The 27831-nt window shown below is 38.7% G+C and overlaps 3 protein-coding genes across 4 annotated transcripts; 1 reads left to right on the forward strand and 2 right to left on the reverse strand.

Annotated features, from left to right (window-relative positions):
- Window positions 1–314: 314 nt before the first annotated feature.
- LOC137951728 (beta-1,4-xylosyltransferase IRX14-like) lies at window positions 315–8543 on the forward strand. Of its 2 annotated transcripts, none has more exons than XM_068798600.1 (3): window positions 315–1369; window positions 1501–2049; window positions 3148–3696. In XM_068798600.1, the coding sequence occupies exons 1-3, from the start codon at window positions 645–647 to the stop codon at window positions 3149–3151; spliced, it is 1278 nt and encodes a 425-aa protein (XP_068654701.1). In that variant the 5' UTR covers window positions 315–644; the 3' UTR covers window positions 3152–3696. The 2 variants fall into 2 exon arrangements, with proteins under 2 accessions (XP_068654701.1, XP_068654700.1); XM_068798599.1 differs by lacking the exon at window positions 3148–3696 and adding an exon at window positions 8047–8543 and having other exon boundaries at window positions 317–1369.
- A 497-nt stretch (window positions 8544–9040) lies between these two features.
- On the reverse strand, window positions 9041–12082 carry LOC137951452 (probable inactive receptor kinase At5g67200). Its single transcript, XM_068798114.1, has 2 exons — window positions 10243–12082; window positions 9041–9865 (listed from the first exon to the last, which is right to left on the reverse strand). Exons 1-2 carry the CDS (start codon window positions 11642–11644, stop codon window positions 9324–9326), a joined length of 1944 nt encoding a protein of 647 aa, XP_068654215.1. The 5' UTR covers window positions 11645–12082; the 3' UTR covers window positions 9041–9323.
- Window positions 12083–25973: 13891 nt separating this feature from the next.
- Window positions 25974–27674, reverse strand: LOC137951824 (uncharacterized protein At4g06744-like). Its single transcript, XM_068798759.1, has one exon. The coding sequence runs from the start codon at window positions 27525–27527 to the stop codon at window positions 26127–26129; it is 1401 nt and encodes a 466-aa protein (XP_068654860.1). The 5' UTR covers window positions 27528–27674; the 3' UTR covers window positions 25974–26126.
- Between the last annotated feature and the right edge of the window lie 157 nt (window positions 27675–27831).

Here is a 27831-nt window from a genome sequence, read left to right on the forward strand (position 1 = left end):
TTCCATTAGTTTCTCTTTAATGTAGGAGTTAACATGACATTTATGTTTCCAGAAAATAAGTCCTCTGATGCAAACTCTGCAATTAAAACGGCATTGACCTTCCAAAGAAAATATGTCATCAGTCGATTAAAGCCGTTAATGTATTGTAGACCACTGTAGAAGTCAAAACAGGTTTGACTGATTTTTGAGCTTCTTATGGGGGCTGCATGGTGAGAATGTCTCGTGGGATCGGTTACTAGAGTCTACCGAGTATCTCGTCTCAGTCTGCCCTTCAATTTCATCTCCAAAAGCGAAAAACAGGGTGAGGACTGAGGAGAAGAAGACGGTTCGTGTCCGAAAACCAGGCAAGGCTGGAGGTGGGACCCGCGGAGACCCAACCGCAATCAGCTGCGATCGTTGTTTCTCCCTCCTTTCACTCCATACTCGCAGAGTCTTTGATTCAAAGTAACCCCTCGCCAACCCTTCACCAACCTCGACCCATCTCTGTTTTTCTTGATTAAAGCCTCCAAAATATAGGAAGCGGAAGGAACCCAGAAGCTCAGAGAGAGAGAGAGAGAGAGAGAGAGAGAGAGAAGAGGAAATAAGAGCTCTTGCTTTCTTGCTTTTATTCTCCTCCCTTTCGTGGAAGCGAGTAGAGGGAGGAGATGAAGCTGTCTTCGTTGCAGCAGAACTGCAACACTCGCCGGACGAACAGCTTTAGAGCGGGGGCGGGGTTGGAGCCCACTGTTGATGGCGTCTTTAAGTCACCGGCTGCCTTGTTCTGGCTGATCCTTCACGGGCTTTGCTGCTTAATCAGTCTTATCCTGGGTTTCAGATTCTCTCGCTTGATTTTGTTTCTCTTCGTCTCTACCTCTTCCACTACCACCAGTACTGTCAGCAATCTCTACTCCAATACATTCACGCACACCCTGACCTTCCAATCGCCTCCGCTGCCACCGATCTCCCACCTCGACCGGCCCAACCGGACCGCCAGCCGCGTCGTCGTGGGCCGCCATGGGATCCGGATCCGGCCGTTGCCTCACCCCAACCCGGTCGAGGTGATGAAGGCGCATCGACTGATTGAGAGAGTGCAGAGGGAGCAGCGAGCTCAGTTCGGCGTGAAGAACCCGAGGTCGTTGATTGTGGTCACACCTACCTATGTTCGGACGTTCCAGACCCTCCATCTCACTGGTCTGTCCCACACGCTCATGCTCGTGCCCTACGATCTCACCTGGATTGTCGTTGAAGCCGGCGGGCCGACAAATGAGACTGCTTCGCTCCTGTCGAAGTCTGATTTGCGTACAATCCATCTCCCCTTCGATGGGCTCATGCCTGTCTCGTGGCACGATCGCCATAAGATGGAGGCACGGATGCGGATCCGTGCTTTGAGGTAAGATTTCTTGCAGTCTCCTGCAACTGGTGTTAATCAAGTTGATTTGAAATATTTTTTGTTCATCATAAAACAGCAACTGTATCTGAAATTAGTAGTAAATTGATGTTGTAACGGCTTTTCATGGATAGAGTTGTGAGAGAAAAGAAAATGGACGGAGTAGTGATGTTTGCCGATGATAGTAACATGCACAGCATGGAATTGTTTGATGAGATTCAGTCTGTAAAATGGGTTGGAGCTGTTTCCGTTGGTATTCTTGCACATTCTAGTAATGCTGATTCCACTTTATCATCATTGCAAGAGAAAGAGATTTTTCCACTGCCGGTACAAGGCCCAGCTTGTAACTCTTCAGGGCAGTTGGCTGGTTGGCACACTTTCAATTCTCTGCCTTATGTTGAGAAAAGTGCTACCTACATTGGCGATGGGGCCTCCGTTCTACCCAGAAAATTAGAATGGGCAGGGTTTGTTTTCAACTCTAGATTGGTGTGGAAGGATGCAGCAGACAAGCCAGAATGGGCCTTGGATCTTGATAATTTGGCTGAGGATGGGGATGGGGTTGAGAGTCCTTTAGGTCTTTTGAAGGATGCTTCATTTGTCGAGCCACTGGGAAAGTGTGGACGCAAGATCTTGCTCTGGTGGTTTCGTGTGGAAGCTCGGGCAGACAGCAAGTTTCCTCCAAGGTAAGTTCTTTTATGGACTACGTTTATCTTGCTTATTTCCAGTGATTAGTTATGGTTGTTATTCTGTAAGTTGAATAGACTTTTTGGTGTGATTTTTGCTTTCTATATTTATATGTATATATTTAATCTCCAAACTATCTCATTTGGTGCAAGCAATCTGGACCTCTAGAAAATTTCTAGCATTAACTGTGGTTAGGCTTTACTCATAATAGAATTCTGGATGGGAGTTAGCTGGTATTATTTTTTTGAATAAGAGTTAGCTGCTATTATTGGAACCAAATTTCAACACTGACAGATAATGTAGTTCAACTTAAACTTTGCAACTAAGCATGAGACCAAAGTTTCAATCAATACCAATAGAAACAAGGGTTTTCTTACAAAACTGATCTGAAACTAGTACCCTGTGGTTAACAAGGGTTTTCTTACAAGCTTTGTTGGGAATCTAACTTCTTTTATCTCTTTATGATTGTCAGTGTGCACATAGTATAGAAAAATCCATATTTAGAAGATTATTGTTGCATGACTTAATTGCATTTCGCTTTAGAACAAGTTAAGGGTTTTGTTAGAACCAAAGATAAATTTTCAATTTTTAACTATGAAGCATTCTGGGCATCTGTGGACATGATTTCTGTATGCACCACAATGAAGGATGCAACATATGTACTCTGTAGGAAGCTGTGGTAGAATGTAATACATCAGTAATAGGGTTTGGGAACTCTAGCCTAGGTTTCTAGTATCAGGATCAATTGGGTGATAAACGTGATTTCACTTGATGACTACAACATGAATTCGTTGTAGAAAAGAGTTCCATTGCACGAGGATTTTAAGATTCTAAATTAAAGATTGATGTATTTGAAATGCTGAGCTACTAATCATTTTCATGCCTGTAAAAGTAAACAAGGGTCCTGATATGATACTTTTTCTGTTTGATTGGGAACTGATTATTTCTGATATGGTTATCGGGAACTTATTAGCATAGGTAGGATCTGGGTCCTTGTCTTTGTATTGCTTAAGCTCAAATCCTTATTTGAAGTTGGACTTTTTTGTGCATCTCAAGTTAAATTGTCAACTCCTGATTGTCTAAATTAAATGTGGCAGTTGATGGAATTGAGCTTCAGTTTTAGAGTTGGTAGGTGCAGCCTTTTTTCTAAGAGAAGAAAAGGTGGGTGCAGCCAATGCAGATAGTGAGTTTGGACAATTATTAGATTGAGTTTCAATGGGACTGCTATAAATGCATCAAAGTTGCAGTGTATGGCAAATGAGTTGTGAAGCACAATTAGAATTGGAAGCTAAGATGTTACTGGAGCAGCTTTTAGACAAAGTAAGCACATAACTCGTATGTCTTAGACAAGTTCACATCTGTGGGAGCCATTGTTGGTTAATACTAAACACAATATGGGACAGCATATGCAACATGGTTGTGTGGAGTAAATCAGATCTTGAAAGAAACTGTTAGGCAGCATTTAAAAAAAAAAATGTATGATTAGACATTTTGGTGTGTCACAAGCAATATTATAAAACTGATCTGGGGAGACGACCTGGTCCAGTCCAGCCCGGTGCAACTGAGTTTTGGCAGCCAGTTGAACCAGTGCTGACATCATAATGACATCAGCTGACTTTTGAAAAAATAAAATAAAATGCTGATGATACTTTTTTCCCTGAACTTCAATTTACAGAGGGAGATGGGGGAGCAGGTGTTACTCAAGGCTGAAAGCTTTTCTGTTTATTTTAGATTAGTGAGGCTGTTATATATAGACAGGTATGAACAGGTTTTGCCCATTCTAAGCTTCCGTTGTGGAGATGACTTGTGGCAACCTGCTGTTCTCGCATAGTGCAATGGTCTTTCCTCTTTTCATGTTCTCCTGGTATCCTAGGTCAACATAGTTTAAACCAGACTTCATCATCCAATTGAACAGGGTTCCATTGCAACAGGAACCTTAGTCGTTATTAAAAAGTTGAAACCAAGATTTTGCAGAAAAATGGTTAAACTGGCCAGTTTACTAGTCCCTCTGTTGAATGGACGTATTTGATCAGTAAATTTCACCACTGTTTAATATTTAAAGAGAAATATGAGACAGAGGATACTCTTTCATCCTTCTGTACATGGCAAGCCAATATCGAGATCTGTTATTTGGACTCTTATACATATGATCCTGTCCTTTGTTTATTGGTTGTTGGTTCCTTTCTGCCTCCAAATACAATTACTTCTTTTCTTCTACCTGGGCAGATATGAGGAGATCGTTAATTTTTATGAGATAGGGAAATTGATGAAGTTAGAAGAAGGCAAAGTGGAAGTGACTTTCTGCTTGTTAATCGAAAGTCTGCATAGAACACCCTGCACATCTGCAGCATTGATGAAACTGTACAATCTGCAATAGATTAAGAAACTGTTCAAAGAGTACACTGTTATTGTATGTCATGACATTCTTGGGGCCTCTCATAGTTAGAACCTTTGTTTTCCTTAGCATTGAAGGCTGGTTTTGAAAATAGTCTCACATTGAGGTATAGATTGATCCACCAACTACTACTGAAACAGGTAAGACTGCTACACTGAGCTTGAACTTTTAAGCTCGATGCCTTTCTTCATGATATCAAAGCTGGTATGATACTTCCAGTGATAGTTGAGCCTCCTCCTAAAATAATCCACATGTTTGAAGTTACAAAGAGGTCCAATACATCTGGGAGAATGCTGAGAATAAGCTCACAATGAATTTATAGTTTTCGACAACCTAGTATATGAACTTGGGTAGGGTCTTTCTACTCTAAGCTTGAGCTTGTGAGTTGGATCCCCTTTTTCAGCAGGATACTGGACATCTTTTAGATAATGTGACCGTTTCAGAATTTATTGTGTACTGTCTTACACCAAAGAGTCATATCAATGTGTGAATGGATTCTACCTTCTTGCCTATAATATTGTTCCCGTTTGATTCTCCATGGTCCATTTGTACTCAGCTGAACCAGAAAGCTGAACAGTCTATCTTACTAGGGCAATATGATTCAGTTTTTAGAAGATCACTGCATTAGCATTACAACAATGTTGTTTACTTTTGCATACTGTTTCACTTCTCTCATTTTCTGATTAAATTTGGTGTATTAGATTTAACTGGCTGGCACAGGTTTTAGTGTGATACATATTATAATTCCTAGTTTATGATTAGTGAGGACTAAATGTTTTTCCTCTTTGTTATAGAGTCTTCATGCTCAGGGTCCCTCCAAGTTATGTTGTTTAAACTTGCTTCTGCTGTCTAACAATAGGTCTATACTATTGTTTGGACAAGTTATCTCAACGACAAAGTTTAGCTATTAGGAACAAGGTGAACGTTGTCATGAGTTTCTCTCCCTGAACCCATGCCCCTAAGCTTGTGCCCATGGCTTTTTGCTTTTTTAATCTTATGAATATATTTGCTGAAAATGTCGTTTTGTCAAAAAATACAATTACTTGCTAAATATGCTAGCTTAGTAATATTTTATTCATTGAGCTGTTTTAACTTGATCCTACTTGAGTCATTTTGAAAACTTGGGTTGCTCAGGTTGGTTAGGTGAAACCCAAGTTATCAAACTTAAGTATACTCTAGAATGCGGGAACCCACCAAAAGAGCAAAAAAGCAAAAGAGTAGGGCATCATTGAACGTGACTGCTTATTGTTTGTGATTTTATTTTAGTGGAATTCTCAAAATAGTAAACAATCACGAACAGCTTCAAACATGCAAAGAAATGAACTTTCGTGAGAGTGGATAATAAGAAGTAGAGAACCTATCAGGAGGTTAAAATTTGGAGTTGCCTTGTCCGTATGAACCCTAAGAAGATGACTGCTTGTTGTTGGCTGTTGTCTTATATGTTCTTCTTGGCTCACTTCATGTTTGGGGTGTTTTCTGGTGGAACTTTCCCTTCATGTTATGCGATCTTAATTTCTGTGCCCTTAGGCTTTGAATTTGAAGTTTGATTGAGAATTTAGAAGAATAAACTCTTTAGAATTTTCTCTTTTTTGTGGGTTAAATAGCAAATGGCATCATATTTAGATCTGCCAATGGTGAATCTGATGCTCTTTCCAAGCTTGGGGTCTTTCGACGTACTGTTGTAGTTGGTAATTCTTTCCCCCCTTGTTGTCTAGCTCGCTTGCCCTGTTCTTTGGGCTTCTTTGTATCCATTATTCTTTAACAGAATCATTACTATTTGAAAAAGAAATAGCTTCATTTTTCATGGTGGTTGGTTTGCATATTGTTCGGATCATGCATTGTATGTTCATTTTCTTCTTTACAGCTTTGTCATACAGTTATAGAGTGTTGGGTTTCCTTTTCTTCAAGAACATGTGGTGGTGGTTTCTTATCTTTGCATTATATGATATCTTAGATATGTAACATGTCTTCAAGCTCTAATACTTAAAATTATGCTACATTAACCCAAGGATTGTGACGTTACACCGCCTTCTATTGTTGCTTCTTACTGTCATACTTACTAATCTATAAATGGCAAAAACATCAGTGTGAAATGTTACAATCTCCTTTAATATTTGTTTTCTTGAGTTGCCATAAACTTTGGCACCAAGCCAAATCACTGCTGTTAGAGTGGGATGTCTACATCATGTCTGTACTGTCAATTGCAATTGAACAGCTAGCATGATGACTTTATGTAATTTGCTTTCCACAACCAGGACATCCATTTAACAACACGATTTGTAACATGTCTTTTCTGCTGAGGTGTTTTATTGGAAGTCTAGAATATGCATGTTTTTGTAGTATAAATGTATCTTATATTGCATGCAGATGGACACAAGATATGATTCTAAGGGTGTATTTGTGTGCCAATAGAAAAATGTAGGTAAAAATGTCATTGGAAAATTTTCCTGTTGATCAAAATTTTCAGCATTTGTGCTATTTTTGGGGATGGAAAATTTTCCTCTCGATTCTTCTTGATTCTTCTTACCTTAAAGAAATGTTAAAAAGGATAGAGATTTTTTTTTTTTTTTTGAGAAAGAAAAGGATAGGAAAATGAGTTTCCTATTGCTGTAATAGGAAACTATATGAAAGATAAATCAATCACTTACTTCTTACTTTAAACCTCAATTTCTTTTTTATAAAAATTAAATTTGTTAAGGAAGAGTCCCACATAGATTAGCGAGTACAAAAATCTTGAGTTTATTAGCTGGGAAAGAGGTTTCCTAAGTTGGCTAGTCATTTTGGGATGGGCCTTGGATCCAACTTCACATGGTATCAGAACAGGTACTCATATGTGGGCCTCCACCTAAATTATCCACATGTAGAACTACAAAAGAGGGCCTACACGTGAGGGGGAGTGTTAAGGAATAGTTTCACATAGATTAGTGAGTACAAAGATCTTGAGTTTATTAGTTGGGAAAAAACCTTCCTAAGTAGGCTAGTCATTTTGGGAAAGGCCTTGGACCTAATTTCACAAAATTATTTTTAGTATAAATACAAACACTATAAGTAATTTTCTTGTTGTTTCCTATGGTGGCACAAATGCAAGAGAACCAGTCAAAAAGGAATTTTTTCCAAAAGGAAAAAATTTCAATGAGAAAATTAGTCAAAGGGAAAATGATTTTCTCTTCATTTTGTTTTTCTATGGCAATAGAAACGGTCCCTTAGGGTTGGTGTGCTATATTTGGTCAATTTTCAAGTCAACCAAACTGCTTTTTATTTTTATTTTTTCATTGGGAGTACCAGAAAATGGTTGCTATATGCTTGCTTCTCTTTCATATGTATTTCCAACACATTGCAATCAATTGGTGGATGCATGAGATAACTAATTTTTTATGGTCTTTATGAGTTCATAAAAAATCATGTCATCTGTAGTCCATGCCTCTTCCACGGTTAATGTGAGAGGTTCTAATCTAACAGAATCTCGTTCAGGGGCCTGGGTTTGGTGCTTAAAGTCACTCACAAATCTCTCTTCAATGGATAGCTGTTCTGCTATCTAAAAATGTTAATGTTGTCTGGACTTCTCTCCCGCTTCCCTGATAATGGGTCTCATGACATGCAGATGGATAATAGATCCTCCATTGGAGATCACTGTCCCAGCAAAACGGACTCCATGGCCTGATGCACCTCCTGAACTTCAGTCTAGTGAAAAGATAATTCGAGTACTGGAAGATCCTCAGCAGAAGCCTCACCCTAGAAAGAGGAGTTCAAGATCAAGACAAAGCTCCCGTAAGAAGAAGCAGGAATCTCATGTGATGGACCCACTTGTAACTGGGAAGCATGCAGAAGAACAGTGAAACCATTCAAAAATGGGTTTTTCGGAATACCTTGGGTACTGGATGTGCCTATTTTCTCAACTAGAGCCATTGAAGATTATGTGAGGCACTAATGTTGTTGTTTCTGTACCAGAGAATGGGCGTATGCAGAAACTGGGGTTTGTCCCTTTTTTTGTTCTGGCCTCAGGCAGGTCCAACAAGAAACCAAAAACAGTATGCACGTTGTTGAATATTAACTTGGTCTTTGCTCAAGTGGGATAAACTCATATTTGGCCCTGCGGAATTGCTTCTAACCTAGTTCAAGGGTTTGGCTTGTAAAGACTAGAGGTGTTAGAAACGACAAGGGAGGTGTTTCTGGGTCAAACGTGAGTTATATGCAAATAAGAACAGAATTTAGGTGAAATGTTTAAGTTCTGTAATTGTTTCCTCGCATATACCAAAGGATGCGTTATGAAGTTTGATTCTTTGTACTCTTTACCTTATTTTGCCAAACAACTCACTCCGAAGTGGTATTTGTAAAAAAGAAATTTAGCTTCAAGCTGTGTCAATCTGGTATCCCGGCTGGGTATTTGGATTCGAATGTTCTTGGTACAGGTTACAGCTGATGCCATTTAGTAATTTGGTTCTGCCAACCCATCTATTGGACTTAAAGAGTGGTTGAGAATCTTCAGTTTTTGGTTTCTTTTCCGTAATCCGGCTTCAAGGATATGCGTAATGCCTAAGCGAACTCTGATGAAACTGATTTTTTCAGCGCATAGAAGCCATGGACAAGCAATCGCGTAAAAGATTGTACAACCCTTTTGATTTGTCAGTGGTGACTGGTAAACTTTAACAATACACTGAAAACGAAATTACAAGGCCATAATTTAAGTGCAGGAGGGACTCTTTAGATCAGAGCTCTGATATATAACCATTTCAGTGCAATACTGAAGTAAAAAACTGAAGTTCTGAGAACCAGCGAATCCAGCTTTCTCAGTTTGTCGCTCCCTCCCTGAGATATCAGCTTCTCCAGTGAGGACATGGAGAAGTGGGCATCCTTATCCCGTGCGCAGTAAGAACCAGTCTAGATAAATCCCGTGGAACCCATAATGTCGCCCAGCTCAGAGTCCTTGATCTCTTGAATCATCTTCAGAATTTGCCAAGTAGTAGGCCTCTGCTCTTGTGAAGCTTGAATGCAAGCAATGGCTATATCGAGAAGCATCAGTAGTCTAGTATCCTCAGAATCGTCTTCTCTCACTGACCGGACCCAATTCGGCAAATCTGCCGCAGTCAAGAATGGTTGCTGAAAGGGAAGCCGGCCCGTCAGCAGCTCCAGCAGAAGCAGCCCAAAACTGAAAACATCTGACTTAGGGGTTGCCCGTTTGCTAGACTTCCGGGTCTCCGGTGCCCGGTAACCAGTCTCGTCGTCGACTTCGATGAGCACACTGACGCAATAGTCGGTGAGGCAAGCCTCGAATTCGGCCCCGAGGAGAACGTTGGAGGATTTGATGTTGCCATGGACGAGTCTTGATGCTTGGTGGATGTAGGCCAGGCCTTGTGCCACATCTTCTGCTATCTTCAGGCATGATGTCCAGTGCAGAGGCTTCGCTCTTGCGGACCTTGAACCTGACAGAAGCAGATGAACAAAAGCATCGCCATTAGAGGAAAGTGGGACTGAGCACCCGTATTGAATCATTCATAACTACAATCATTCATTTGGTGGCTCTGTATCTACAGTGAATGCGTCATGAAGATGAAATAATGGTGAAAACGATTCCTCCGGTCCCCCAATCGCCCCTTTACAACTGACCATGACAGGGAAATCTATCGCCTAAATTGATAGCAGAGAATAAAGATAGTTTGAATTGGGGAAGCATTTCTGGTTTGGACAAAGACTTGTGTTAGCTAATTTTGAACCGTAGCCTCCACCGTGTAGCACATGCAGGAAAACAAGAGCATTTAAGACCGAGTGAAGTAAACTCGGACGAGTTCGGAGAGCGTACCATGTATCAGCGAATACAGACTGCCATTGGGCTGGTAATCGTAGACGAGAATCCTCTCGTCCTTGGCCTGGAAATAAGCCCGGAGAGGCACTAAATTTGGATGCCGGAGATTGCCAACGATTCCCATATGCCGTTCGAATACCTCTTTGCTTAAACCCGACAACAACCCGGCGTCGAGGCGCTTCACGCTGACGATCAACTGGTTATCGAGAACCGCCTTGTATGTAGTCCCAGTCGTGCCCCTACCCAGTAGCTCCGCGGACGCTTTCATGAGCTGCTCCAGTGTGTACACCTGGGATTCTCCCGCACAGAAGATCAGATTTCCACTTTTGGCCATTTGCAGTTTTTCCAGACTTTTGTTGCTAGCTTTCGGGGCGGCTGGTAATGTGGGTTCTTCTTCTTCTTCTATGTGGCGTGGTGCCAAGGCGGACGCGGCGGTAGGGCTGGATATTCGGGTGATTTTCCTCTTGTACGTTTTCTTTATGAGTAGGGAGAAGCCCACCAGGAATGCGGCGACCAACAGAATCCCGGCAGTTAAGCCCACGATGGCGGCAGTCCGTATGTGCTTTTTCTTCGGAGGAGGAGACAACAAAATCCCCTGGTTTTGGGCGTCTAGGCCCTGCGCCGGTTGCGGGACCATGGAGGAAGAAAAGAAGGGGACATGGGTCTCGCAGTGCTTGTGGAGGACCTCACCACAGAGACCGATGTTACCGGCAAAAGCCGAGAGATCGAACCGCAAGAGAGCGGCTGTGGCCGGCACAGCCCCAGTTAGATTGTTACCGGAGACGTTGAATACCCGCAAGAACGACTGGTTGAATGCGGGAATAGTCCCGTTAAACCGGTTGAGCTCCAGCCGCAGGTAGTAAAGCCGGTCGAGTCCGGCGAGCTGGTCCGGAATCGGACCATCAAACGCATTGCGCGAGAGATCAAGCGTTCGGAGACGGTGAAGCGAGACTATCGACAGCGGGAAAGAACCCTCGAACGAGTTATGATCGAGGAAGAGGGATTTGAGATTAAGGAGTGCGGAGAGGTCGGGAACAGGACCAGAGAGGGAGTTATTCTTAAGGGACAAAACCCGCAACTGGTCGAGACGGGTGAGCGTGTTGCCCGCAAATCTCCCCTTGAGACCCGAACTCTCGAGGACGAGATGCACAACTTTCCCTTTAACACACTTCACTCCTTCCCACCAGCAGTAGTCCAAGCTCGCACTCACAGAAAAGTTAAGCCTACGGCCCTCGTCGGCGGATGATTTGAAGGCGATAAGCGCCACCGCGTCGTGGGGCAAAGATAGATCCTCAGAAGGCCGCGGTTTAGTGGCGGGAGTTTGAAGTGGGAGATGAACCAGGACGAGAAAGACTACAGCAGGGAATGAAGAACAAAAATGAGTTTTTACGCCCGGCATTGTTAGACAGATGAAGAGAAAGAAGAAGGGCAAAGAGGGAGGGAGGGGGGAGAGAGAAGCAGACTGTACTGCTCTCTGCCTCTCACTAACCCTTCCTCTGTGTTTCTCTGCGAGTGCGGAGAAGAAAAAAAAGTAAAGCAAGCAAAAGGGTCAAAGTCCGTGGTGCGGACTCGGAGAGGTACTGTCGGTGCACAAGCTCAGAGTCACGTGAAAAGAGGAAACCCAAAGCTTGGATTTCTGAAAAATGCAAAGCAAATTCAAATTCAAACGCAGAGTAAATGCCGCAGTTGGAGAGAAGTGTGTGGCCGAGCTCTCGGCTCAGTTCAGGCTTCAGTGCTCGTCTCTGCTCCCCCTCGCGGGATTTAAATGATATTTACCCTCTCCGTGGAATCGCTCCTTCACCACAATCTTAATTTGTATCTTTATTACACAGTCCTTCCTCCCCCGATGAATCGTGTTACTGGGGACTGCCGATGATATTTAAAGATGAAACAGGCTCTGTTTACAGCACAGACAAGTCTTTGAAAAGAAGGCTTCCTGTAACCTCACATGGAGGGCCTCCTGTGCCACCACGTGGTTGCCGGAGCCGAACAATGTGGGCATTGGACAGTTTAAGTTCGGATTTTGGAAATTTGCGTAACTCTCGGAAACGAATAAGAAAAAGAAAATGAACAGGTTTGATTAGATTAGAATATGGAGGTCTCTGGTTTTCGATATGAACAAAACAGTCTTAGTAGCAGCGGTCATGTCTAGATCGAGTCGATTCAACGTCATGTCGTAAAAATCGTTGGCAATCAAAGCGATACACTTTACATCTCTTCTTTCAGTCCGGCTCCTTCGTCTTCCTTCCTCCTTCCTTCTTTTTATCTCCTTCCTATCCTTGATTTTATTTTATCAATAAATTATTTGTAAATAATTTCTTTTTATCATTGATTTTATTTTTACTATTTTTATAATTTTTATTAGAATATTTTATGGATCAAAATTTAACTTATTTTTAATTATGTGTAATATTTTACTAAATACTTAAATAGTATAAATATTTTAAAAAATAGTAAATTTAATATTTTACAATTTCTTTAATGTATGAGTACATATTATTTTATTTTGAGCAACTATATTTATTATATTATATTAGTGATGATTATTATATAAAATAAAACATTATTTAATTAATTTTTTAGAAAGTTCATAATTATTTATCATTTCTAATTTAATTCATAATCATATAAAGATTGTATTATTATAAAATATTAATAGATTTATAATTAAATTAAATTATTTTATCTTAAATATAGTATATTATAATTATAAATTAATAAACCTGATAAATTTATATTTATGTCATCAAATTAAAAAAAATATAATTTGGAGTGATCAATTAGTACAAAAATACCTCTGTTCTTAGTTATTTCATTCTGAATCTATTTTATTAATGAATTCCTTTGACACTTTCCATGAGGTTACACTAACACAAAAAAAGTACATTTCATTGTACTATAAAAAACGCGATATTCTTTATGGAAAGTAGATGGAATTCATATTAACTTTGTCTTGTGTGTAACTTTGTGAGATAATAACTTAAGGTTATGGTATGAAATACTATTCCATTCGAGGTGGTGTATGCAATCTTTTAGATAATCACCTGTTCTCTTAGGGTTGAATGGAAACATTAGTTGAAGAACTAACTTGAATAAAAACATACAATTAAATCTTAGGATTCCATTAATGAAACTTTAAGAACCTTTTGAGTGAAAGAAAGGAGAAAAGGCAAGAAGAGGAAGAGAGCTCGAAGGAGAGGCGTAAGGAGAGGGTGCTTGAGTGGAGAAAGAGGTGTGAAAGATTAGTTTTTTAAAATAAATCCCTAATCCTCCCCCTTAACCTTTATATTATGATTCAAAGTTGAAATATTACATAAATGTTCTTTAACTTAAAGGGAGAAAATAAGGACTAAAACATAATCCTAATTACAAGTATGCCACTATTGTCTTCTAACACAAATGATGTTGCAGTCCCTCTTAGGATGAAGTTGAAGATAGGATACAACTAAAGCTCATGAATAGACTCCAAGCATATTTACATCATCTACATACATGAACAATTGCTTGTTTAACCGTCCACTAGAATGTAAAAATAAAAAAATCAATAAAAATTATCTAAACATAAACATGAACAATGTCCTCCAAGTTCTCTCCATTCTATACAAGGGCTTTGAACTTGTTGATGAGTGTAGTCATTGTTAGGTTTGAATCACTCCCAACAAGCCTTTGCAGTGATGTGTAGGCTCCAATATGCTCATAAAGTAAATAAATAAGTTATAGCATTTTGACCCTAACATTATCCACATCTTATGGTTTATAGTCTAAGACAGACCTACTGGCTCCAATTAGAGGTATAGTATGAAAATGACTGAATGGAGTTATATCTATTGCTTCCACCATTTAATTGGGTAAGGCAATGTTTAAGAACAACTTGGGGATCCTTGAAGATCCACATTTCGAAGTTACAATTAGCTTCCTCACTTTTGTACATTGCAAACAAACAATCAAATAAAATAATTAATGCAATACAAGTAAACTTGTTCATAGTAAGATCATAATATAAAATAATAGGGTTATCACTTCTCTTGGGGATGGGGAGGGGAGGACACCTCCCCTAATATGGCAGCATGAGTCACTACCTCATCCATAGGGGGATTAAGATTTGGTAAAGCCACATCATCAACGCTTGAAGATGACTTGAGAGGCCTTTGCATGTTCTTTTTTACCAATCCCTTCTTATATTCACTGCAAGAATTGATGAAAATGCAACTATAAAGACTTCAATATCTTGCTATAATATATTAAAAGTTGCTAATCAATACTGCTAATTGGTCAAAAACGTAGTCTAGATATGGAAGAGATTTTCATTGATCGCCTATAAAACAAACAAATACCGTTTTAGAGCAAAACCTAGTCTCATACTATGTTTTATGGTATTAAATTTCAGATGCTTCTGTGTGAGTCGTAAATAAGGTCCTATGAACACATTGTCATTAAGTACTATGTTATGGTTTAATTTTACACTACTACTATGTGACATTGTAATAAAGACAAAGGTGACCCTGGTCAAAATGCAAGTTTTTTCAAATCTTAACTTACAATTCTATCTCATTGGATTAAAGGTTGATGAAAGATTGCTTGTGCATAATAAAAAAGAATAACTTTTTTTTTAAAGAAGAAGGTAAAACATAGTTTTTCTTAACAAAAAAAAAAACAAAAATGTTCTTCACAAACAAATCTTGAACTCTATTATTTATAACAATGCACCAATGATTCTAGGATCAAGTTACAAATCAAATTAAGTGATGTGAAATTTAGTTATATCGGCTTTTATACCTCACAAGCGTACGAATCGTTCATGTAATCTAGCGGGAAGCTAGGGTCATATCCACTGGGAGGACTGAATTTTGTGTATTATTCAGTCAACTAGCCTAACCAAATATGATGAATTAATCTGAACTAAACACTAATTATATCCTAAATTATCAAGCAATAATCTGAATAACTACTTGCACAACAGAAAACATCAACTCTGGATTTTATCGTGATACGTGCCTCTCTCGAGCGCCACGTAACCACGAATCCGGATTCTCAATTCTTGCGTCTAGCCCCTCTCGGGTGCCTAGAGTTAATGACAGAGATCGGATTACAATAGAATGCAGAGAATCAATTTCCTATTATGATGATGCTAAAATTATCAACTCTGGATTTTATCGTGATTCATGCCTCTCTCGAGCGCCACGTAACCATGAATCCGATTTCTCAATCCTTACGTCTATCCCCTCTCGGGCGCATAGAGTGAAAGATAGAAATCAGATTAAAATACCAAAATCCAACCTAGATTACAATCCTACCCTAACTATCTAATTTAATCAAATATCCGGAAAAAAAATATTCGATAAACATTAATTCTCAAATCAAATTTAATAAACATTCAAAACCCAAGTTCAAACTATAGGAAAATTAAATTCCAAAATGACGGATTACTCCCCTTCTCCTTCCTCTCGCTCGGGCAACAGACTCGTTCTCACGGGTGTTGCAATTTCCCGAAATTGATGGCTTCGGGTAGCAAGAGAAAGTGGTCGAAGGTAGAGACAATGCAGACGAAGAAGGATAGAAACCGACGGACGGAGGTGACAACCGGCGAAGAACGGAACAGAGTTGAAGTCCTCTAACCGGCTCTCTCGAGTCTCGGTCGGAGTCGGAATAGCTCTGGAAATGGTCGAAAATGGGTAATCGACGTCGGAGGATGTTCAAAATGTGAAATCGGTGCCGGAGGAGCCCTCTTGGGTCACCTCTCGGCTTGGCGAGTAGAAACTGGCAGTGTTGAACTCGCTGCGACGGAGACTCTCTCGAGCTCTCCTCGGGTCTGTTCTAGGTTGCTGAACGGCGGTGGACGACGGTGGCACGGCGAACGACGGCAGGAAATCCTCTCGGCTCTTCGTTTTTTCGGTCGGCAGCCTCCCCTGTTTCGCTCAACGGTCTCCCTTGTTTCGGTGGACAGTCCTCCCCTTTTCAATACGACTTGCCCTAAAAAATCACTTCCCTTTCATTAATGGCATTTTGGTAAATATCTCCTTCTCCACCAAAATTCCCCTGAAATTCCATAATTGAATCCATAAAAAGCATTTCAGGAAGAAATAAACCCTAAAAGCAATGAAATATAATTCAAAAGAGAAAAATATGCAATATAGACAGTGATTAATGCCAAATTCAATAAATGCACGTTTAATTTGAAAACCGATAAATAACCACCTATAACAAAATTATAAGGGTTATTCTATTATAATTAACCTAGTTCTCATGTCAGAATATGACATCTTATCATTAAGCAGACTATAGACATTTAGAAAAAAAAGTAGAAAGAGAAGAAAAAACACGAAAATACATTCGAGACTTTAAGAACCTACATTGCAATATAATATAAGCACCAAAATTGGAAATGAACCTATCAAAATATTAAATATGAAAACTTGTTCTAGCTTCAAATACAATCCTCCTAATTTCATTTCTCTGACTTGCATTAAGTGGAAAGATATTGTAGAAAAACAAGAAGAATGAAAGAAAAAAAATGTGAATAGAAAGAATAAATGAGAAAATAGTAAAGAAAAAGAAAATTGTGTCTCCACATATGATTCTTCATTGAAATTTGACATAGGTCTTCTATAGATTTCAAATGAGAAGGACAATATTGAGGAAAACACAAGAGAGGAAGATAGAAGAAGATAGAGTTTAGGGCACACATTGTCCGATGTTTCAATAATTCAAACTTTTAGGAGCAATTGGATTGGGGCTTGGGTTTAAGGAAGAAAATACTTTGATATTCATGGCTTGGGTCAAGTTAGAAACCACAAACATTTTTGTCTCAATATCGATATATGATCATTTTATCATCTTTCGTTGAAGAATCGTAATTATTTCATCGTTAATCAGTAAAATTTCCTACATTATATCAACACTTTGTTATAGTGTATCAAATGATACATGAGATATATTACCGGTACACCTACCACTGAACTATTTTTGTGCATGAGGAGTCTGCCCCACGATAACCATGATATAAATTTTAGTCATATTAACTTTTTTATGTTTTTTGTCCATGACATTAAGCAAATCGTTTTTGTCCTAGCATCTCATCATCATCTATGGGTATGTCGTATGTGTGAGAAATGCTTCAACTATTTCATGAAAGTTGTCCCAAACTTGTTCTACTCTAAAAGATGAGTCATGACTGCTCAACCTCAACCCAATGCAACCTCTTAGGGACAGACGGCATAGGAGAATTCCAATGGGATGATATAGTTAGAAGAATAGAGGGACTTATACAAATATTGACTACTCAAAGTGAACTTATGTTTATACTATAACATTAAATAAAAAAAATATTCATAGTATTTTAAGTTATAGATAATTAATACATGATGTGTTAAGACTTTAGGAACAACTTATAAATTAAGCATTTAAAAGTAATTAAGTTTAACACATTATTTATGTAACATATATAGTAACATAATTACATAAGATAAAATAACATAAAATTATTCATTAAAATATTAAAATATATTTTTTAGGACTTTAATTTAAGGATTAAATGGATATAAATGTACAAAGTAATCTTTTAATTAGATAAGAGATAACTAAAAATTAAATTCACAACTAAAATTATTTTTATAAATAAGTTGATAATATTAAAATACTACACATTTTAAATAATATAATCAATTAATCATAATTAAATAAAAATAAAATCATTTTTATTCAAAATTTTTATTAATTATTTATATAAAAACTATGAAGAAAATAATATATTTTAAAAAATAGCTAAAAAAAGAGGCTAGCAAAGACCCTCTCACTATCAACAAAGGGAGGGTATTCCCCTCCTTGATTTTTATATTCATGAAAGGGCGTGTGTGTGTGTGTGTGTGTGTGTGTGTCTTCTTAGCATCAAAACGAGTCTGCCTTCCTCCCACTCGGCCTCCCTCTCCTCTCCCTCTCGACCTCCGTCGTAGAGTACGGAAGGCCGAGCCTCTCAGCCTCCCGACTTCTCTTCTCTCTCAGCCTCCCTCACTTCTTCCCCCCGTCAGCCTTCCTCCCTCTCGACCTACCTCTCCTCTCCTTGTCAACCTCCGTCGTAGAGCACGTGAGGCCGAGCCTCTGTTGTAGAGCTCCTCGGCCTCCCGATTTCTCTTCTCTCTCAACTTCCCTCTCTTCTCCCTCTTAGCATAGCGCAGCCTCCGTCGCCGTTACCCGCTGGTCCGCCACCTCTGTTGCCATTGCCCGCTGGCCTGCCACCTCCGTTGTCGTTGCCCGCTGGCCCGCTATAGTCTCCCGCTGCTGAGGAAGACGACGCTCGCCTTGAGGAAGATGAAGTTTAATTTTTCCTAAGTTAGGAAAAATTAAACCATCGTCATAAAAATAATAATTTATATAGTTTATTTATTAAATAATTTTTTTTAGTTTTAAATATATTTATTTTATAATTACTATATTAAATTAGTGATTTAATAATCATAATTAAAATATTGTTAAAATAAATATTTGATAAATTGTTTTGGTTTAATTATCCCATTGCTATAATTAATTAAACCAATGGTTTTAAATTTATTGAAAATATATTATTAATTAATAATACATAAAAATATATATTATGTTATTGATAAATATATATATATATATATTTATTATATATATATATATTTATTATATATATATATTTATTATATATATATATATATTTAATTATTGTATTAAATTAGGGCTTTTTAATGTTAAAACATATCTTATGTTATTAAAAAATAAATTATTTATTTATTATATTTGCTTATGTTATTTTCATTCATTTATTTATTTATAATAATTTATTCTAGTCACACTTAATTATTGTATTAATTTATCATAAACTATAATTATTAAGTAATATAATATAGTTTTTCATTAATTAGGATATTAATATATTCTAATACTACACGTTAACTCACTTATAAGTGAAGTAACCATGTTTATTTTGGTTAATTATCTCTGTAGATATATGTTCTATTTAAGTATATTATAAAAAACTACTCATTGATTTAAAGTGAAACATAGTGATAAGTGGAACATTCTACATCTTGTTATAACTATGGGAGTGAACATTAGTAAGAAGAAGATCCCTTGTGACAATTTTTTGGATTTAATTTTTCCTCGAGGTTCCACAAAGTGGTAGTGCTTCAAGGAGTGGTTCTTCAGTCTTCTAGCAATTCACTTCTCTCCAACTAGGCTCCCCCAAACCCAAAGGAACTTTATCTATTTAGAGGGGGTAAAGGTGGTTTAACCATCCCACAATTATCTCCCACAATCTTTTTTTTTTTTTTTTTATGAATCATGGTACATGGCAAGGCCAAGTCCCATTCTTACAAGATTCATACACATGGTTAGGCTAGGTCTTTTTTTATTATGCCATTTTTCAGATGACATTGACCTTCATGTGCCACATGACATTCTTGTTCACACATTGCGTCGCTAATTGGGTACGATTTTAGTATCACCTTACACTAAAATGATCTAAACGACAAATCATTGATTGAAGGCTTTAGTGGAGGATCTATTTGTTTGATTTAATTTTCATAGGGTCCCATCCTTAATTGGTCAATGTTGAATTCATGGAAAAGAGAAATACTTCATTGATTTATTATAATCAAAGTAAATGAATATCTATTTATAATAGAGGAAAGTTGTAGAGTCCAACTACAATTAAACTACTTTTGTCCCAATTACACCCAAACTCTAACACTTACAAGTCCTAGCATAATTAAAAACCCAATATAAATAGAAAACTAACATGACTAAAACACCTTTAAACTGAAACTCTTTTGTGAGACCTCCTTCCATAATAATTGTGACTCTGTAAGACTTCTTCTTGTGTAAGACTCATAATGTCACCTCACGTGATCATGGTGGATCCCACTAGTTTGTATGATCATAGTGGGTCCATATCTTATGGGCTTGGGCCCATCTTCCAACACAGTCAGATATGTGGGCCTTCCTTGGTCGTGTGGACATGGGCCCATCTTCCAACACTCCCCCTCAAGTTGGGGGTGAGAGAACATCATGAACTCCCAACTTGCTGCAAATGATGTATAGGATCTTTTCGTATAAAATGACAGTCCTCCATAAGTTCCAACACTCCCCCTCATGCTGGTGGTTTCTTCCATGAGGCCCAGCTGGCATAAGATAAGTGAGAATAAAATCACTCCAAGCCGTATGATATTGTCTATATGCAATGCTCAAGAGTCTAACAAAATTCCTCCATCATTGTGTCCCTCCACAGGACAACGACTCTCAAGTGGTAGGAGTAATAAATGTCAATTAAGGGGGGTAACATATATGTAGTAATAAACTCCTCCATCACGGTGTCCCAACCCGGACACCGACTCTCATAGGTATAAATGGATGACAAATGCTTGTCATTTACAAGACTGTGATAGAAGACGTGATAAGTAGGTAATGCCTGTCATTCACAAGATGGCGATAAAAAGACCCACGAGTACATAAAAAAATCTCAATGGACTTAAACTCCCAACCGAAGCAACACGCAAAAGGTTGGCCCACAGATGTATGTGAGAATCAAATAAAGGATGGTAGGAGTAAGGTTGTGAAATAACCAATAGGTAATAGGTAAAAAGGAAGATAAGATGTTGAGGCCACCACTTCTTCAATAATAATGTCTCATCCAAAGAGACACAATACTCGCAGCTGAAATATGCGTAAACCCATATAACACGAACCAAAATAATAAAAATCCTTGTAAAAAGATTCATGAAATAATCCGATGCGAGTTTGTACCAAATAATATGTTGATCAGAGAATATGTTGCGAATACTTCAAAATAATAATCCAACTAGAGAAATAGGATCGATTCTAGCAAAGTCAGGACTCTTGGTCTTCAATTTTCTTTGTTGTTTCTTGTACTTCTTCTTCTACTTCTCCCCCTCAAGCTGGGAGGTAATGGCAATGATCCCAACTTGAACCAAATAACATACATATAGCAAATTTGCAGTAATATAGCAGCAGATAACCGGTAAATGATGAAAGTCCTTAAGAGTAATAAGGACACATGAAATAATTCGGTTTAATTTCGAATTTTTCAATGCAATAGGATACCAACATGACCTTTGATTCTTCCAATGCGAATATATCCGTAAATATAGATCAGATTGACATGGGATTTTCTCCTTCTAAAACTAGACTTAAATACATGTCATCCAAGTATAACTTCTCTTCATAAAATATACTTATATTGAGATATATAATCTGGTAGATTTAGGTCTTTGTAATCTGGCAGAACTAAGTACTCTTTCTCCTTTTGCTAGCTAACCATTGACTCTTCCAAGATCAATATCTCCTTATAAAATACTCAGATCGAGAATTTGTTGAATAGGTAAGAAAATAAACTTACAAATCTTTCTTTTGATATATAATTCTTCATATAAAGTTTCGTTCTTGATAGCATTAAATAGCTCATAAGTTGAAACTTTTTTGCTGCTGTTCAAACCTCTTTTGCAATATGACCTTTGCTTCTTCAAATATCGATTTCTCTTTGTAGATAACTCCGATTGCAAAAAAACTTTTTCCTTGGAAAATAGACTCGAATATATTTCCGTCAACTTATAATATGCAAAATGAAAAACGCAGTATAGAGGTGAATACGCAAAGCAAACAATGGGTATAGGGACTGAAAAGAGAAAAAATAAAGATAAATATGAACCTAAACTACTAGGGATAATAGATCAGATAAGGATCACATTACCTCTGTGGATTGACCAAGTCAACTCACAAAACCTGCTCTGATACCATGTTGAACTTATGGAAAATAAAAATACTTCATTGACTTCTTATAATCAGAGTACATGAACCTCTATTTATAATAGAGGAAAGTAGTAGAATCCAACTATAATTAAACTAGTTTTTTTTTCCAATTAGACACAAACTCTAACACTTAAAGATAATTCCTAACATAATTAAATAACGCAATATAAATAGAATACTAACATGACTAAAACACCTTCAAACTGAAACTCTTATGTGAGACCTCTTTCCATAATAATTGTGGCTTTGTAAGACTTCTTCTTGTGTAAGACTTCTAATTGTGTAAGACTCATAATGCCACCTCATGTAATCATGGTGGGTCCCACTAGCTCGTGTGATCATGATGTGTCCATATCTTATGGGTTTGGGCCCATCTTCCAATACACTTGGATATATGAGCATTCCTTGTTCTTATGGGTTTAGGCCCATCTTCCAATAGTCAACACCTCTCACTTTGGGTTGACCTCTAGTTGATTAAGTAGACTAGGAATTGACCCAAGTTGACTCCTACAGTTACCGACTCAAGTTGACTCCTACAGTTGCTACTCTTGCACCATTCATCGACACTTTTGGTTCTTAGTTGACCTCGAGTTAGCAATGTTAAGTTGTGGAGCCTAATTAACACTTTACGCTCTGTCGCGGATTGACCTTCGCAGTAAGGTCGTCGTGGAGTTCCTGGGGATTTGGGGGTAGAGCCCTCAGACGGGTCCACGATATATTGATTATTGTTTCATTAAAGGTAGTTTGGGGATTTCACTCTTGTATTGCGGTTGCCCTAGTTTTCTCTTTATATTTGGGGCGCTGCTATTAGGGTTTTGATTCATCATCGAGGAGAATCATTAGTTGCGGTTGTCAAAGGTTAGAGAAGCGGTTTCTCTTGTAAACTATTTCATCTTCATAGCGGATTACTGCAATGGCAGAAGACAGGACGTAGTTGTTAGAGTGGTTTCATCCACTCTTGTAGGCGGTAGCTTTCCGCACCTAACAGATCGGTCTTTTGGGTGTATTGGCTAGCCGCTATCATGGTATCAGAGCTAGGCACGCCACGTCCCGCGTTCGAATCCCATGAGAAGCAGTCAAGAATGGGCGGGGTGGGTGTCAGAGTGGTTCCATCCACTCTTGTAGGCGGTAGCTTTCCGCACCTAACAAATCGGTCTTTTGGGTGTATTGGCTAGCCGCTATCAATAGTATCACCTTGAGGCAAATTTGTACAAAAATCTTGTTGTCTTTCTTCTTTTGTGTTTATTATTATTGCTCTCACCAATTGGGAATTAGGGCGTCTAATTCCTAACAAGCAATATGTTGACCACAAGTTGACCCCTCCTTTAGTCCTTGATTTCTAGGGCCAACACATAAACACAAGAGATCTTAAGGGAAAGAGACAAGAGATGAACTCTAGCTTTTGGGAGAGAGGGGAGAAGAAACCAAGGGAGAAAAAGAAGAGGAAGATAGAGAGGTGTAATGATGAATTTTAGCCAAGATGAAGAGGTTTGAATGCTCTACCCCATGCTTTGAGGTTGCATTTATAAAAACACCTTCCCATATTTATAAGTACACGGGTGATAAAGTAGGAGTTGAAACCAACATCAAAGGATTTCGAACAAAATAGTGATAATAATCACTAAAGAGGGTAATGTCTATCACTCAAAAGACGGTGATAAAAACCCAAAGGGTACCAATAAAAAAGTGTCAATAGACTTAAAAACACCCATAAATATATAAAATAACCAAATAAAGCAATTCACGGAGGGGTTGTCCTAAGAGAGTCAACAAGAGTAAATAAAGATGGTTGGAGAAAGGCAATTGAGTAAAAGGGTAATGGAGGATTAAATGAAGAGAAAATAATCACCATCGTAATAAGAAGGAAATTATAACAGTAGTATTGAAATAAATTAAAAAATTGACCAAGTATGACCCTTGAGGGAGATAAAAAAATTCCTCTATATATATGATGATTGAGGAAACTTAAAAAAAATCTCCAATAAGAAATTTTTGAGATGGAACATAATAATGGATACTTTCTAAACATGGACTTCTCATATAAGGCAATTACTTTTTAACACAATTTGACCGATTTGGGATGAAAATATTCAAGAGTTAAATTCTAGAATAAAGGAGAATTAGGGAACTAATATTTGGAATTTTGAATAAGGAAACAAGACTTTCTAATTCAAAAATTTTAGACTTTATCACAAAAAGAAACTAAACTCATATAGGAAAATATTTTTCCAAAGGAAACTAATATAATGTAAGATTCAAGAAAAAAAATTCTAAGTAAGAAAAGATACTCAAGTTGGTAAAATCTTGAGTAGATATTGAAAACAAATAGGAAAAATTCATCAACATTACCAATTGAAAAAAGTGAAGCAAAAAAATGTGGCTTAAAGTCGAGTTCTCGCATGCAACAGGCTACCAGCATGACCTTTGATTCTTCTAATATGGACATCTCTCTCGTGAAAGAGCAGATTGAGAAACTTTTTATTGGGATAGAAAGTAGACTCACGTCGGTTTCTTTTGAGATATATTTCTCTATATAAATTATCACTCATGTTTGTACAAACCGTTTAGAAAGTTGGGGTATTCTGGTACAACTTGAAAATTTTCTATTGCTTGACCTTTTATACTTCAAATGTAAGTTTCTCTCTCTAGAAAAATCTGATTGTAAAAATTCCTTTTAAATTGGAAACTAGACTCAAATATCTTTCCAAAGGTGTATAATTTACTATATAAAACATATGGGTAAGAGTGTGAGAAAACCAACGAAAAATAAGAATTTGAAAAGAAGACAAAAGGGAAAAATGAGAAACTCCCCTTTTTTTCCTTTTCTTACTTGTTCTTCTTCTTCCCTTTCTTCTATATCTTCTACTCTTTTAGTTCTTGGGAGAGAGGAGAGAAGAAACCAAAGGAAAAAAAGAATATGAAGAAAGAAAGGTGTAAGGACAAATTTGAGCAAAAAAGAAGAACCTTAATATTCTACGCCGTACCTTGAAATTGTATTATAATACCCTTAGTTACATGATTCAAATAGAAAAAACACATAAGAAGACATATTCCTACTTACATAATTATAATTTTATGTCATTTCTATGAATACTTTTTTATTTACTTGTAATACCACCCATGGGTATATTTTAAGAAGAGTTATTGTAATATTTGTTATTAAACAAGTTACATAATTGACTTTAACTATTAAATGGACTTCATGTTGTGAAAATCCCTGTACGATCATTGATTGCAGTTTAAATTTGATGATGACATTTTTATTTTGATTGCAGTTTAAATTTGATGATGACATTTTTATTTCCACATTATCATACTTTAGGGTCCGCTTTTGGAAGGGCTTAGCCGCCCTCACATTCTTCACTGCAGGTACCATCTCACTTTCAACAACAGCAACTTTAAAAATGGAAACAATGATATAGGACGTGCTCATTGCAGACGGGTCTCATTCATGCGAGAACCGTACAAATGAGTTCTGTTCAGAATCCGATGCATTATTTCCAAGTGCAGAGATTCTAGCAAATTCTCCCTGCGCTGCGTTTTGCTGGACGACAATCGTAAGTCAACAGTTTCATCTCTAGTGCTGTAAATATCAGCAGCCATTGAAGCGTCTCTCATGCTCCGTCATAGCTTCATCAGATGCCAGTGAAGCGAAAGCAAGATAAGACAACCACACCCCACCCCTGATTCCTACTTGTTTGTGGAAATGTCTACTTGAAAAGTCTTATATAAAGCACTTCCACTGGCCGCAGCGACCGACAACCTCATGTGCGTTCTCCCTTTACAAATTAATGAATAGGAACTACACCGACACGAAAAGAAGAAAACTCTGAAAAGAGCCAGAAGGAAGAAACGATTGGACATGTTTCTTCACATCGTCAATGGAAACTCCCTGTATGGAGTTTGTTCTTTGCTTAGCACTTAATAAATTTGCATTTTGGATAGAAAAGAGAAAGATCTGACTTGAATAGCTTGAAATCTCTTTTAAGAAAGAGAGATAGTATATTACAGGGAGGTAAACTAATGCGTGATGTGCTGCATTTATACAGTTATAATGGATTAAATAAAAAGAGCTTGCTTCAGCTTGCGAGTGGTTTTCATGGCCTGTGAAGGGCAGAGTACGAAGCTTTAAGAGGTACAGAAAGAGGTGGTGGTGAAGCCAGCACAGCCTGTTCTAAGGCAGGCAGGTTGCACGGGGCAGTGGGAGGACAAGGGCAATTTACTGGCTTGCAGAGAAATTTAGAGCATTCCTGCTGGGATCGCTGAGAAGGACACCCTGGAATGCAGTTCTTTCTGACGTCGAGTACGTTCTTCTCTATCAGTTTCTTACAGACGGGACCCACCGACGTAAAGTAATTGTCGGAGAGCGACAGGTTGAGGAGGCTAGGAAGGGCGCAGACCACCTCAGGTATCTCTCCGGTTAGCATGTTTCGCGCCAAGTTCAGCTGCTCCACCTTCTTCAAGCACCCAAAGGAGATCGGTATCGGTCCCACGAGGTAGTTGCCGCCGGCGTCGAACACAGTTGCCTTCTGGAGGAAACCGATCTCGTATGGCAGACAGCCGGAGAGTTGGTTGTTGAGGAAGAGCACCTCCCGGAGCGTGTTCTTGGCGTTGCCAATGCTCCGGGGAATGGCCCCCCCGAATCTGTTGTTGGCGAGGGTGAGATAAGTCACGGGCGAGGCTCCCAGATTGTCCGGGAGCTTCTGCAGGAACTGGTTGTTGTTAATGAACAGCACTGTAAGGGGTCGAACGAATAGCTCTCTGGGGACAAGCCCTGAGAGTTGATTGAACCGAAGGTCCAAGAAGTCGAGCATTTTGATCTTGAGAACAACCGACGGAAACTGGCTGGAGAATTTATTGTTGCTCAAGTCCAGCTCGTAAAGATAAGGAAGGTTGGCAATCTTGGGGGTGATTGTTCCGGTCAAATTGTTGGAGTTTGCGTGAAAAAGAGCAATATCGACGAAATTGTCCAGCAAGATGTCAGTGCTAGAGGAGCAGATGCCTAAGCCATTGAAGTCGATGGAGGCGATCGTTAGATCATTTCTGCCCGGTGGTTTTTCACAGAAGAAGCCCTTGTACTTTTTGCGGTCGCATACGTCCATCGGTGAATCACCGACCCAGGTACTTAACGTCGACTTGGGGTCACACGTGACCGTTTTTTGGAACCTGCGAATTACAGGTACTGCAATCCTGAGCGATGCACTAATCAGAGGCATTGGCGGTTGTTGTGGCGGCGGTGGACAGCTAGGCTCCGGTGGAGGGGGTGGAGGGGGCGGACAATCAGGTACAGGAGGATGACAGCCCTCGCATTCCTCCGGCGGCGGAGCAATTGCCGGCCCACCAAAACCGATCTCAATGCCTACCTCTAGTGCTTCTCTACCGCCGCTAGAATTGTCCCCTCCCACATCTTGGCTGCTGGCTGAGAGGACCAGGAAGCAGCCAAGAAGAAGAACAAGCTTGAAGAGGATTGCAGACATATCCCTCACCATGAAGCTCATCCTCCTAGCCAGTAACTAGGATTTAGCAGCAGGGTACACTTGTGGTTATATAGGAAACGGGGAGAATCAAGAGAGCTCAGACACGACGGAGGAGGGTCATCCTTTCAACTCCGAAGAGAGACGTTTTGACCTTTTCCTAATTTACCAGACGATTCCCTCTTTCTCACTCCATAGGGTCCCTCTGATCAGACATTTTCTAAACTGGTTCCTAGCTCTATCATGACCATGGTAGAGAAGCAAAAGAGTAGATACAGAATTACAAATTTTGCTACACCTGCTTGTCCACCCTGAAGATCTGCGGACG

The sequence above is a fragment of the Aristolochia californica genome, unplaced genomic scaffold (genome assembly GCF_029961685.1).
Source record: "Aristolochia californica isolate CCGP_79_NKW_82.1479 unplaced genomic scaffold, dmAriCali1.0.hap1 SCAF_15, whole genome shotgun sequence".
Classification (NCBI taxonomy): domain Eukaryota; kingdom Viridiplantae; phylum Streptophyta; class Magnoliopsida; order Piperales; family Aristolochiaceae; genus Aristolochia; species Aristolochia californica.

What these genes read in the sequence shown, in the direction of transcription:
- LOC137951728 (XM_068798599.1), top strand. Translation starts at nt 645, where the DNA reads ATGAAGCTGTCTTCGTTGCAGCAGAACTGCAACACTCGCCGGACGAAC. An exon ending in ATGCGGATCCGTGCTTTGAG is followed by an intron (nt 1,370 to 1,500) that starts GTAAGATTTCTT and finishes TTTCATGGATAG; the next exon opens with AGTTGTGAGAGAAAAGAAAA. An exon ending in GACAGCAAGTTTCCTCCAAG is followed by an intron (nt 2,050 to 8,046) that starts GTAAGTTCTTTT and finishes CATGACATGCAG; the next exon opens with ATGGATAATAGATCCTCCAT.
- LOC137951452 (XM_068798114.1), bottom strand. Translation starts at nt 11,644, where the DNA reads ATGCCGGGCGTAAAAACTCATTTTTGTTCTTCATTCCCTGCTGTAGTC. An exon ending in TCTGTATTCGCTGATACATG is followed by an intron (nt 9,866 to 10,242) that starts GTACGCTCTCCG and finishes TGCTTCTGTCAG; the next exon opens with GTTCAAGGTCCGCAAGAGCG.
- LOC137951824 (XM_068798759.1), bottom strand. Translation starts at nt 27,527, where the DNA reads ATGAGCTTCATGGTGAGGGATATGTCTGCAATCCTCTTCAAGCTTGTT.